Source organism: Lemur catta, chromosome 3 (assembly GCF_020740605.2).
Source record: "Lemur catta isolate mLemCat1 chromosome 3, mLemCat1.pri, whole genome shotgun sequence".
In the NCBI taxonomy this organism is placed as follows: domain Eukaryota; kingdom Metazoa; phylum Chordata; class Mammalia; order Primates; family Lemuridae; genus Lemur; species Lemur catta.
In genome coordinates, this window is record NC_059130.1 from 34,547,654 (window position 1) to 34,560,963 (window position 13,310).

Consider the following 13,310-nt stretch of genomic DNA (forward strand, 5'->3'; position numbering starts at 1 on the left):
AAATGAAAATTGCTGCAGTTCAGTTATGGTGATTTTCTTGAGAGACTAAAGTGGGATACACAACAAAAGACTCACTGATTTTATTTTATTAATAGTTTTTATGTCAATTTTTGGATTTGCAGTTGGGTGAAAATAAAATTGTTATAAATTTCTCCTTAAATGGAAACAATAGTTATCTGGTGACGGAAGAAATCGCATTTAATGTAAGGGAATTTCATGAATTTTTTATTGCCTTGGGTCGCAGAGCGATTTTGCATTATGCAATCTGTAGTAACACGCAGCTACGAGGAGTTTGGAGGGTTCCGGTAAGCATTTCTGTTTGTTTAGTAACCATGGGAAAGATTCCACTTGGTCCTAGAGGGATACGTGTTCTTATGGTATTCACTAGTATATTAACTGGCCGCTGAAATTTAAAAAGGATGAAAAAGAAATTCTATTAAGTAGCGTTCTTGAAACTCTTCAAAAATCAAACTCAGCCCATGTTTTCAGTGTGAGTTCGTGATGTTTCTGAATTTCTTTTAAATAAAATCTGCATCTTAAATTTTAGTAATAAAAAGATTGGGAACTTAGATTATTGTAGGTTTTAGGGTAGACTCGCTCGGACTTTTACTCAGTATTATGCTTTAAAAACTCGTCTTTGTGAGATAAGTTTGAGCATGGGGAGTTTATGTTTTATATTTGCTTTGTTTAAAATTGTTTAAATAAAAGTAGGTTTCTAGAATTATGATTTATATCACTTACCTCATACTGTGCCAGTAAAGCAGTTCTAACGAATGTGGAAAAATAGTTGTGTTTTTCTTTCATACATTTGTGTATATGAAGAATTTTTACACGGACAGAGAATTATTAGTAAAAATTAAACCAATTTATTAATGGCTAATTTTGTTCTGAGATATCTAAACTGTGGTATTAAGAAGGATAACCAGGGAATAGCCAGTATGTTCAGAAAAGGGTTTTAGTTTTTATTTTTAGTATTATCGATAAATTTTGTTTAACCGAAGCGATGTTTGCTTGTCTTCGCCGCCCCCTCCCCCCCCCCCCCCCTTAAAACAGCGGGACAGAAAGCGCTGGAAACTCCAAAAGGCAAATATTTACTTACGGATCTGTTTCAATTAGCTTAGTCTCTGACGTTCTCTTGGCTTGCACAAGTCCCTCGTGCAGTAGGAGTAGTTTGTCTTTATTCGGCCACCGTCTCGTCAGCGTTACAGAGTGTTTTGTCCGCCTGCAGCCGCCGTCCCTGATATTATTCACCGAGTTCCAGGGCAAGGGAACTTGTGTAAAGGAGGAGCCGGCTTGTATTGCCGGCACCATGGAGTCACCTTTTAGCCTTGGACTCTCTCAGAAGCCGGATGAAGACTGGGGTGAGTGGGAACTGATAATGTACTGGTGTGGCTCGGGTTCGTGTCTAAGGGTTTCTTCTTCCCTACTTCCGCCCACTTTCGATGACAGGTGTGGACGACCGCTTCCTGGGGAATGAGTCCACTCTACTTGTCACTCGGGTCCGTCCTTCTGGAAGAGTCGCCGAACTATTTGGCTTCTGTTCTGGCCACAGAGAAAGTAAAATGTTGTTTAATTTGATTTACTATCGTTTTTTTCCCCACTGTTCCCCTTGGTGATCTTTCTGTGGGGCGAAAAGTGGACGTCGTTAAGAGGCTTAGGGCGGGAGAGCTGTGACCACCAGAAAGGCTACACTCTATTTTCTGAGTGTGGGATGTGGGCGGTGATCTCAGTGGAGTGCGTTTATGTGTGTGTATTGGGTGTATATGAGAGAATGTGGATGTGTACAAAAAATCCTCATCTCGCAGCTTCCACCTTAAACGGCTGATATCCATTTTGGCAGACAAGCAAAGAACCCAAGTACCTGACCTCCCGTCCATGATTACCTAGACCTTACTCTTATAAACATATAATCCTGAGTGCTCTCCAGATACAACTCTGAATTTTCCTGTTAAGGATATTTTGTTTGGTTGGTTTTGGTGGTCAGGAAGTGTGGAATGGGATGTAGTGGAATTGAGAGTGGAGAAGCTTTGTCATCTTAGTGTTTAGAGAAAACTTTTATTTTCCTTTTGATTGCAGGATATAATACTAATATTGTTCTTGGGTTCAATGTATGAATTTGGGATTGTGTAGGTCCCCCAGTGCGCCCTCTAGTGAGCCTACACCATTCACCAGCTTTTGAATTTTGGGGGAACCCAGACTGATATTTATTTTTCTCTTTTGGACCAGCATTCTCAGTAGTGTGAGTGAAATCTCAACTCCATTTATTGAACGAAGTACTCATTTAATTTTTAAAGGGCAGAAGTTCTCTAAAATTATATTCTGTTGTAGATTTATTTCAATCCTTGGGCAGGTTTTCCAAGAGTTGCTGGAAAAACTTTAGACTTTCTATTCCCAGTGCATTTTACCAAGCCAAATATATTAGTAACAGTTACCATTAGCACTTTATTTGTGGCAGGCATCCTGCTAAGCTGTTCGCATGCATTATTTTATTTCATCCTTCCAACAGTCCAATGAGGTACTGTTACTTTACAGATGAGGAAACTGAGGCTAAGAGAGAATTTGTATTCAGAGTCTTAGAGCTAGTGAGTGGCAGAAGTAGCATGAGAACCAGTTTTGTCTACTTCCAAAGCCTATTCCCCCTAATCTCTGTTCTGTAATGCTTTTCTAAGTTATTTCTATAGATTTGATTCTTCCTAAGATCCCTAGTTATTAACAAGTCTACTTCAGTATATTGGGTAGTTGTGATTTGTTTTCTCAGCTAGTCAACTTTTTGTATTTTCATGGTATTTCTTAAACTATAACTGTGGAGCACTTCTTGATAGCACTATTATATTTTGTCTTCTGGTGCCCAGGCTGCATTTTCCTGACTAATCTGATCATTTGATTCTTAGTCTTAATGTTCTTAACAGAGCATTCAGTTCTTTGTAGTCAGTTCACTGACTCACCTCTCTCAGGTATCCTGCCCTGCCACTTACTGGATGTGTTAATTTCCCATTGTTTTCCAGGTTTCCCTTTTCAAACTGTTAACTATCTTCTCTTAGTTGAACACTTTAATTTCGATTCCTTAGGTGTTCAGTAAATAGGATTGATTTTGTAGGCACTAGAGTGAAACACTAATGTCTGCTAGTGTTTCTTTCTCTGGGAGTTGCTGTTTTGGGTGTTCAGGTATTTCACTGATTTACTTGGTTTTTGGTTTTTAAAATTAGAAACTATCCAGTTAAATTTAAATTTACCATCCCTGTCCATCTCTTGTGGGGCTCTCTTGGATAAACCACAACACTAGTTAAATCCAATTCTGCCCACTTTGTGCCTGCACCAGTATAGCTGAATGTGGCTGGAAAAAAAATTCAACCATGCCGAGTCATCTCACTTTAAGTATTGCCAGGGCAGTCATATTTCCCTGGTCCTTTCACTCTCCCATTCTGATGATTGTTTTATAAAGTTTCTTCTGCCTTCAAACGTCTAACATCTACTCTCCCATTCTTTGACTCAGAAGAGAACTTCTGCCTTCTCTCTTGTTGCTCAGAATGAATGGCCTCTTACTCATAGCTAGAGCCAGTCCTTCCATGTGTGCTTTAGATCCCTCCTCCTTTATTAAGAAATATTGCTCAACCTATTCTTCCTTCTGTTTCCTGCATCATCATTTTTCCTTCTCTACTAGATCATCTGTCAGTAAACAATCAGGTAGTTACTTCTCCTAGAAGACTGTATCTATATCAAGATAATATTCTATCTAGAGTAAAAAAAAGAGATAAAGAAAAAACTCAGCAAGCTTTCTCATGATGTTACTTCCCATCTCACTGCTACTGCATTTATCTTCTTTATTTCACAGCAGAATTCTTTTTTTAAAAAGTCCATATTCACTGACTCTAGTTCCTCTTTGTTCATTGTCTCTTGAATCCACTCCACTGAAACTACTGTTTCTAAGGTCACCGCTGATTTCCACATTGCTAAACGCAGTGGACATTTCTCCTCTTACTAAGCTTATAAGGACTAAAGGAATAAATAAATGGACAAGGTGGAGGTGAGGTGGGAAATTTTGCTGAGAAAACTAAAAATAATAGCTGCTATAGTTTACTATTGTTGAGGGGAATCTAAATATTAATAGTGTGGGATTGGTAAAAAAGATATAGGAGTAGACAATAGTTTTAGAGATACTTCAGGGGTAACCGGTGCTACCAGTTTCTTATGGATTCTTTTGGAATATTCTATAAATGTACAAGTATATTTATCAACCCACCTTCGTTTTTTTTAATCACAGAAAAGTTGAAAGGTTAGTACATCAATAACACATATTTTCCTTATCTAGATTTACCAGCTGTTAACATCCTGCCATATTCACTTTGTTTCTCAATATTACACACACTTCCCTCCTCTTTTACCATCTGAAAGTGGGCTGCATGTAACATGAAACTCCTAAACACTTCACCATATGTTTCTTAAGAACAAGGAGATATTTATTTTTAAAAAGCATGAATTCATATTAATACCTACAGTTCAAAGCCAACATCACAGAGTTCTTTCTCACCTTCTTGCGTTATATGCTTGTATTTCTCTTCTCCCACTATGTGAATCTTGATTTCCAGTAACATCCTTTGTTTTTATAGTCTCACTTTAGCTACTCTGTTGAAAATAGACTGAAAGAGGAGCAAGAGCAGAAGCAGGGAGACTATTTGGAGGTTTCTATAGCAATCCTCATGAGTTATAATGGTAGTAGTGGAGGTAATAAGAAGTGGTTGAATTATGGGTGTACACACCCACCCCTACATATACGCACATGTATATACACATATATATTTTTTATTTTGAAATAGTTTCAAACCTACAGAAAAGCTGTAAGGATAGTGCAAAAGACTCTTGCATGCCCTTCACACACATTCCACATTGTTAAATTTTACTACATTTGCCCCATTTCTCTCTCTCTCTCTCTCTTTCTTTAGAGAGACATGTGTTAATCCATCACCCTTAAATACCACAGTATATAATCTTACCCCTCCACCCCCAACAAGAGTACTTAGTACTTCCCTGTATTACTACCATATACTCCTTCCAGTGAGGAAATAAACATTGATACAACACTACCATCCAATTCAAAGACTCCATTCAAAGTTTTCCATCTGCCTTAGTAATGGCTCTTTCTCCTTTCTAGTCTAGGATCCTACCTGCAAACACACCTTGCTTTTACTTGTAATGTCTCATCAGTGTCCTTTAATCTGGAACAGTTCCATAGTCTTTTCCTGTCTCTCATGTCCTTGACAGTCTTAAAGAATAGAAGTCCTTTATTCTGTAAGATGATCCTAGATCAGGGTCTATCCACTGTTTCCTCATAACCAGACTTGGGCCATGCATCCAGGGCAGGGATGCCAGAGAAATAACGCTGTGTTCTTCTGCATGCATCACATTTGGAGGCAAGCTATGTTGACCCATCCCAAGGTGATGTTCACCTTGATCACATGGTCAAGTTAGTATCTTCCAAGTTTCTCCACTGTAAAGCCACTGTTTTTTCTTTTGTATTTTATTAGTATTTGGGGAGAGATAATCTGATATGACACCAGTGTCCTGTTCATATTAAACCTCCAGTCACCAGTCACCAGCCCTAGCTTCATTGATAACTCCAGCCTATATTACTATCACTGTCTATCCTTCTCATTCTGTCTACATTTATTAACTGACATTATACTGTAAGAAGGAGCTTTGTTCTTTCTTTTCGTCTTTCTTTCTTGATGGACTCATTGATTTGTTTGATTCAGTGGGTTGTAATCTGATACTCTTATTTTATTTTGATGCTCAGAGTTTCCCAGATTTGACTACTGGGAGTCCATTCATATTGATACCTTTGTTCTTTTGACCTGTTCCTATCATTTGCTGAGCATTTCCTTCATTTTCTGGCACAACAAGATTTTCCCAGCTTATTTTGCACTTTCCTGCCCTCAGCCCTGGAATCATTCATTTCTCTTATGAGCCCTGTAGTGGACTTCTGTTTAGTGAAGGATGGTGTTATCCAAGATCTGGGCACCCAGCATTTTCATTGCTACAGGGATGTCATTGCTGCTAGGACCTCTTGGCAGACAGAACTAGGAAATATATGTATGTATATATGTACACATCTATACAAACATCTGTATGATACACAATATACAAACATCTATGACTGTTAATTTGTGTGTATGTGTACATATATATATATATATATATATATATATATATATATATTTTTAAGTGACTTCATTTCCAATTCAACATCTTATGGTTCTTTTAGTCTCCTCCCTTTCCATGTTCTTAAGTCCTTTCTCAGACAGTGAGAAATGTGACTCCAATTATTTTAGATACATTTAATCGTTTGCTCAATAAATTAACATATTTGTTCAGTGTAATTACTCTCCTAATCACTTAGGCTGCCTCTTCCATTTGCCACTCTGTTCCCCCTTCACATTTCATTGATGGCTAGGGCATGCTGCCACCTCCACTGGGCAACACCCGCTCCTGCACCATCCCATTTCCTTTCATATTAGGCACATTGCTGTAGATGACTATGTGCAAAACCTCATCATCATTGCTGTGCTTCCTTGAAAGCCGACATCTCCATGTTGGAAGGAGTAAGGAAGGAAAGGAGATGAGAAGGGAATGAAGAATGGGAGGAAAAGTAGGAAGCCAGATTATGGATATTTATTTTGAAGACTTCTGACAGGATTTGCTGGTAGATTGAATAGGAAGAATGAAGAAGAGAAATAAACAGGGATCCCAAGGTTTTTTGATCTGAGCAACTGGGAAAATTGAAATGAGGACAAAGCAGTAGGAGGTTTGGTGGGGGTGATCAGGAGCTTAGTTTTGGATGTGTTAAGTTGGAGATGCCTTTTAAACATCTGAGAGATGTCAGTACTCGGTATGTGCATGCATCTTGAAGTATGGGCTGAAGATGGACATTAAGGAATCTTTGGCATATAGATGCTATTTAAAGCCATGAACTCAGCTGAGCTTGGAAAGGGAGTAGAGGAGATAGAAAAGTTTATGCTGAGCCCAGGGACAATTTAATGTTAGGAGTTGAAGAGGAAATGGTAAGGTAGGGTCAACCAGTGAGGTGGGCGGAAAGCCAGGTAAGTGTGGTATTTTGGAAGTCAAGAAAATGCTTCAATTAACATGAAAGGATCAACTGTGTCAAATGCTGTTGATACGTCAAGTAAGATGAGGACTTAATGTACCATTGAATTTAGCAATATGGAGGTCATTAGTGACATTAATAATTGTGTGTGTGGATAGGGGAACTCGGTTGGAGCAGGTTCAAGAAAAAATGGGAGGAAAAAAATGAAAGAGCCAACATAGAGAACTCTTTCAAGGACTTTCAGCCTATACATAAGGTACCTAGCCAAAGTTCATCTACTTACGTGTTTTTTGGCTCTGTAGCTGAGTTTAAGGTATCCTTTTCTGAGAGTCACATGAGTAACCTTTCATTATTACTACATATAAATTTTTTTTCTCTGTACTATTTTGTCTTAGGATGTTGAAATGCTTCTGTCATTGGCCAAGTTAAAGAATGGCAGTGTAGTTTCTAAACATGTGCAATGAGGAAATGATCAGAGTAGTTTCAGTGGTATCATAATAGAGAGTACAAAGGAAGACCTAGATTTGGAAAACTCTTCAAAGTGCTTGAAGATTTAAAGGTGTCAGAGAAAATAGAAATTTTACAGATTTTACTGTAGTAAGCCTTCATGGGCTTTGTCAGCACCTTGACTTTCCTCTACAAAAAGTTTTCAATCTAATTTACTAAAGAATGTTTTCTGTGTCCATCTATTTCTTGGTTGGTAATGCCCTTATTAGGGAGTTGGACTATAGGTAGATTTGGTAAAATGAATTTAATGGCTTAGATGAGTGAGTCCTTTATTGTCTAGACAGAAAATTGGTTGTACCCTTAAATTAAGGCATGTATGGCATACATAGTACATGTACTGTCCGGAGTGCTCTCCCATCATCATTGCTCATCAGCCACATTACTTTTTCATGCTGAGCTCAGATGTAGCATCAAATTCTTATTAGTAATGTTCTAGAAAGTCACAACCAATTAGTTCAACATGACATATGAAATAAAACCTTTTTTGATCCCTGTGTAAAAATTTAGTTCACAGGATAAAAATTATGTGGAAAACAACACAAAATAGCAATGAGCTTTGAATTGCTTGTCATTCACACTGCTAGAGTTTATTAATAATAGTAATGGCTAATAAGAAGCCCTAGTAGAGCTGGTATAGGTGGTTTTTTGTCATATCATTGAATTGATAGTTAATTTCTATTCTTTCTTTTTGTCCAAAGATTCTACCCTGTTTGCTGAACTTGGTTATTTCACAGACACAGACCAGTTGCAATTGGATGCAGCAAATGAAACTTATGTAAGTATTTACTAGAGGAGAAATATTGAATAATGTGATACTTAATCTTTACCCTAATTATTGCAATAAAGTTTCAGGACAACAGGTTTAGGCTAGTAATTTAAGTTCAAATAACTTTTACCATTAAGTATGATAGTTACTAGCTATTATGTAGTCAGTAAATGTAGGACGGTAGAAATTGCACTGGTCTTAGTGTGAGAAGACTTATATTCTAAGCCCACCTTTGGCCCCAGGGGTGGGTGACTTTTTAAGAAAAGTCACTTAACAGCCTACTTCTTGGTTTTTACAGATACTTTACTGCATAAGGGAAAGTTGTAATGTTAAGTGTTGTATGTGAGTCATGGACCGACCTAGTCAAGTAAAACTTACCAACTTCCTTTTTTTTTTTTTTTGAGACAGAGTCTCGCTCTGTTGCCTGGGCTAGAGTGAGTGCCGTGGCATCAGCCTAGCTCACAGCAACCTCAAACTCCTGGGCTTAAGCGATCCTACTGCCTCAGCCTCCCGAGTAGCTGGGACTACAGGCATGTGCCACCATGCCCAGCTAATTTTTTCTGTATATATTTTTAGTTGTCCATATAATTTTCTTGCTATTTTTAGTAGAGACGGGGTCTCACTCTTGCTCAGGTTGGTCTCGAACTCCTGACCTCGAGCGATCCACCCGCCTCGGCCTCCCAGAGTGCTAGGATTACAGGCGTGAGCCACCGCGCCCGGCCCCAACTTCCTTTTTATTTTTTTTATTTTTATTTATTTATTTTGAGACAGAGTCTTGCTCTGTCACCCAGGCTAGAGTGCCATGGTGTCATGCTAGCTCACAACAACCTCAAACTCCTGGGCTCAGGCAATACTCCTGCCTCAGCCTCTTGAGTAGCTGATACTACAGGTGTGTGCCACCATGCCCGGCTAGTGTTTTCTGTTTTTAGTAGAGACGGGGTCTCACTGTTGCTCAGGCTATTCTCAAACTCCTGACCTCAAACAATCCTCCCACCTTGACTCCCAGAGTGCTAGGATTGCAGGCGTGATCCACCATGCCCAGCCATTACCAACTTCCTTTTTAAACATTATGTATTCTAGTGTAGAAAGCTCTGAACATAGGTATATTCTTACTTTTTGCCTTTGATTGGTTAGAGGTCTGTGTAAAAGTTATTATTATAACACTCTGAGTCCTAAAAAATATCTTAGATTTTCTTTTTTTTCTTTTCTTGATTAGTATATATGAAGCTGTTTGATCTTTGGACTGTCATTTTGTCTTATTCTTTAATGGATGAGGTGCTGTTTCACTTGGGAAGTAATTCAAGTGAGCAGAGTAGTTTGTCAATTAGAGTAATGTATCATTTATGTTAAATATTTATCACTTATTTTAAGCTCTTATTAACTTGAGTATAAAAATATGAAAAGCTTGCTTAGTGAGTTTCAGGCATTTCTCTAAGAATGATTTAGCAGTTGTTTTACTATGAATCAATAGAAGAGAGTGATGCATATTATTTTTTTTTTTTAAATCAGTGCAGAGGATTTTAATGGTTTCATTTACTCTGTGAGATACTTTAGAATGTGGCCTATTGATTAAGCTGGCTTTTAATATTGACTGGTTGACTAAGTAACTGGTATTCTTTAATAACCTCTAGATCCTAAAAGTAACAGAGTTTCTTTTAAACTGTATCAAGAACCAGTGTGTTAAATTTTAAAGATTCAGGGGAATATGGTACTGGTCTCTTAACTAACATTTTGTTATAATACTTTATGCAAACCACTCAGTCTTTCAATTCCTTAGTTTTTCTAGTGTAACATGATCTCTGAGAGGCCTGGTGTGTCATCCTACACCGTGGTAGAATTTCCCATGATAAGTCATTGAAGAGCCAGAGTATATAAGTATCAGTATGTTTTACTTTGCATAAAATGGGTCTTTTAGATTTCCAACCAGATTAAATTCTTATGCTGTAAAAGATATTTGACTTTCTTGGCTGAAGATTGAGTCAGAAGCTCCCTGAAGTAGATCATGCCCATATTTAAAAGTATTGCTAGCACTCAGGCAAGCAGCATTGGTAAATTTACTTAGACTAAGAAAGTTTAAATATTTTTTGGTTGCTGAAAGTACAGGCTGCTTAAGTTTTCAGTGTGTAGATCAAATAAGAGAAAAAAGTGAAGGAGATTGATTTTTTAAAAATACAGCTCTTTCATGGTTTTTTTTGTTGTTGTTTTTTATGTGAACTTCCACACATTCTCTTTATATACCTTGTAGTCGTATTTACTCAGGACGATAAGAAAACATCTTCCCTTCTCTACTTCTGTTACATTCTAGATAAAAATAAACCATGTAATAGTCATTTTGAAATTCTAATACTGTTCTAGAAATTATTAACAAATGGTTGTCAACACTTACTAGATAAATTTTTACTTTTTGCCAAAGGCTTACTTCCTCTATTGTTGCTGTTTTAGCATCTCTGACACTAAGTTAATATTGACTGCCTTTTGACTTTATTGCATTGTTTATGCATTAAGTTTACTTCTGGTTCTTGTCTCTGTAATCCCAGAGATTTAATTTAAAATAATATTGTTTGATACTATCTTGTCTTCAACTCACATGAGGGCTCTGAAATCATGTGGTAGTTCTTTATTACCTAAACAAATATTAATGAATAAATATTACCTATTAATATATACCTAATATATTAATAGTATAAGGGGGTCATCCAGATGGTCCAGAATATGCTTATATTTAAGTAAAAAAATTAAGAAGTGTTTAAGAGGTTTGTTGACTTTTGTTTGAGAAAGTTAATTTTATCCTCTAGGATTAAAAAATATTATTTTTTGATTCATAAAAATTTTAGAAATTTAAAAAGTACAGAACAGTGGAAAAAAGAACAAAATTACTCTGTGATAATTACCCTCTTTATGATTCCTGCATGTCTTTTGGATATATCTAAATCTTTCCATTGTACATAGAGATGATGCTGTGAATTGCCATTCGCTTTGACTTGTTTTCCTTGATGGCAATGGGAAAGTTTATTTTTCTGGATTTTCTTTATGATAAAAGACATATTTTATGACTTCTATAATGTTCTCTTCCTATAGAAAAGAATGAAGGCAACTGAATCTTTTAGATACTGAATTCATTACCACTTTCCTAGTTTTACTGCTGTGCTTCAAATAACCGAATTATTTATCTCTAGGTTATCCAAGATTCTCAAGATGAACCAATTGACTTAGAAAATTTTTTTTGCTAGGTTAGGTAATAGTTATTTATGACAAATTGTGTCTGATTTTAAGATGTATATATTCTTTTAATATTCTTTTGCTGATTTAAAACCTATAGGAAAACAATTTTGATCATCTTGATTTTGATTTGGATTTGATGCCTTGGGAGTCAGACATTTGGGACATCAACAACCAGTTCTGTACAGGTAATAATGTGATTCATTGGCAAAAGCTTTAAACAGATTCATTTTATTTTGTAGTTTGGTAATACTCAAAATTAGGTGAGGTTATTGGACTACCCTGGTAGGTTAAAAGATTCTAGGACTATAGATCCTACTTCTGGTATGCCAGTTCAGAAATAAATTTCTTACCAAAAGTGGATACATGAAATTTATAGTTATGTTTCAGTAGTCTAATGAATGAATGAATAATTTCATATCAGAAATAGAAATATTGATTTTGAATTATGAATAATATTTCTATAAGAGATCAACTTACCTGGCAACCATATAGGGCTTAGGGAATCCAAGGGAATAGACTGGGGTTACCAGACCTGGGAACTTGGTGGAGGGGTCCTGTGCATTTGGTGCACATACTTCTAAGGAGGGGTACTGCCTGGCTGATGCTCATATCCAGCACAACTGATGAGATGGGGGTTGAACATATTGAAAGAATCTGGACCCTGGAGCAAAGTGTCACTGCTAGGGTAAAGATGATGGGGGAATGAAGAAAACCCCCTCTACCTTCTAGCATCCTTGTAGTGTCTCCTACTGACAGGATCTAAAAAGGAAGCCAGCTGGGAAATATATTAATAATTTGCATTATAGACTATAGAAGGTGTACTTGGAGCTGAGAGACGATGGATAAATAACCAGTACATTCCTCTATCTAAATTTCTCCCTACCACTGTACTTCTTATTTCCCTTCATTTTATGTATTTATGTACCTTGCTTGTTGCCTGTCTTCCTTCTTTGAATATGGGATACACAAGGTCAGTGTTCTGGTTATTATTGTATAACAAAGTATTCTAAATCTTGGTAGCTTAAAACAACAATAATTTTATTAGATTCCTTGAATCTATGGGTCAGGAATTTGGACTGGGTGGCTTGTCTCTGCTCCATGATGTCCAGACCTCAAATGGGGAGATTTGAAGGCTTGAGTAGCCTGACATTTGGGGGCTAGAATTATCTTTAGGTTTCATTGTTCACATGTCTGGTGCCTGCGCTGGGATGACTTGAAGTGCCTGCACAGGGCCTCAAATCATGGTGGTCTCAGGGTAGTCAGACTTGAAAGGCTCCAAGTGGGAGAGTTCCAGCACACCAAGCAGAGGCTGCATTTCACCCTCAGAATTCACATAGCATTACTTCCATTCTCTGTTGACTGAAGGAGTTACAAGCCCCCATACATTCAAGAGAAAGGGAAATAGACTCTACTACTTGGTGGTGAAGTGACAGGATCACATTATAGAAGATAATAAGGGATGGCATATATTTTGTGGCCAACTTTGGAAAACAATCTGCCACCCCCACCTTGTTATATCTTTGATATTAGGGAAGACTGCCCGGGCAGTAACTTTTTGTAGTGTAAGTTCAAGGCTGGGCATGGTGGCTCATGCCTATAATCCTAGCAGTTTGGGATGCAGAGGCAGGAGGATTGCTTGAGCTCAGGAGTTAGAGACCAGTCTGAGCAACATGGCAAGACCCCGTCTCTACAAAAAATAGAAACATTAGCTGGGCA

General features: G+C 37.4%; 1 protein-coding gene across 1 annotated transcript in view; it reads left to right on the plus strand.

Annotated features, from left to right (window-relative positions):
* The first annotated feature begins 258 nt into the window (after positions 1–258).
* ATF6 (activating transcription factor 6) overlaps positions 259–13,310 on the plus strand; it is a 193,348-nt gene continuing 180,296 nt past the window's right edge. Inside the window, exons 1-4 of the mRNA XM_045546533.1 lie at positions 259–305; positions 1,054–1,361; positions 8,305–8,381; positions 11,692–11,779. Coding sequence (XP_045402489.1) covers positions 259–305; positions 1,054–1,361; positions 8,305–8,381; positions 11,692–11,779 — 520 coding nt within the window. The remainder of the gene's footprint in view (positions 306–1,053; positions 1,362–8,304; positions 8,382–11,691; positions 11,780–13,310) is intronic.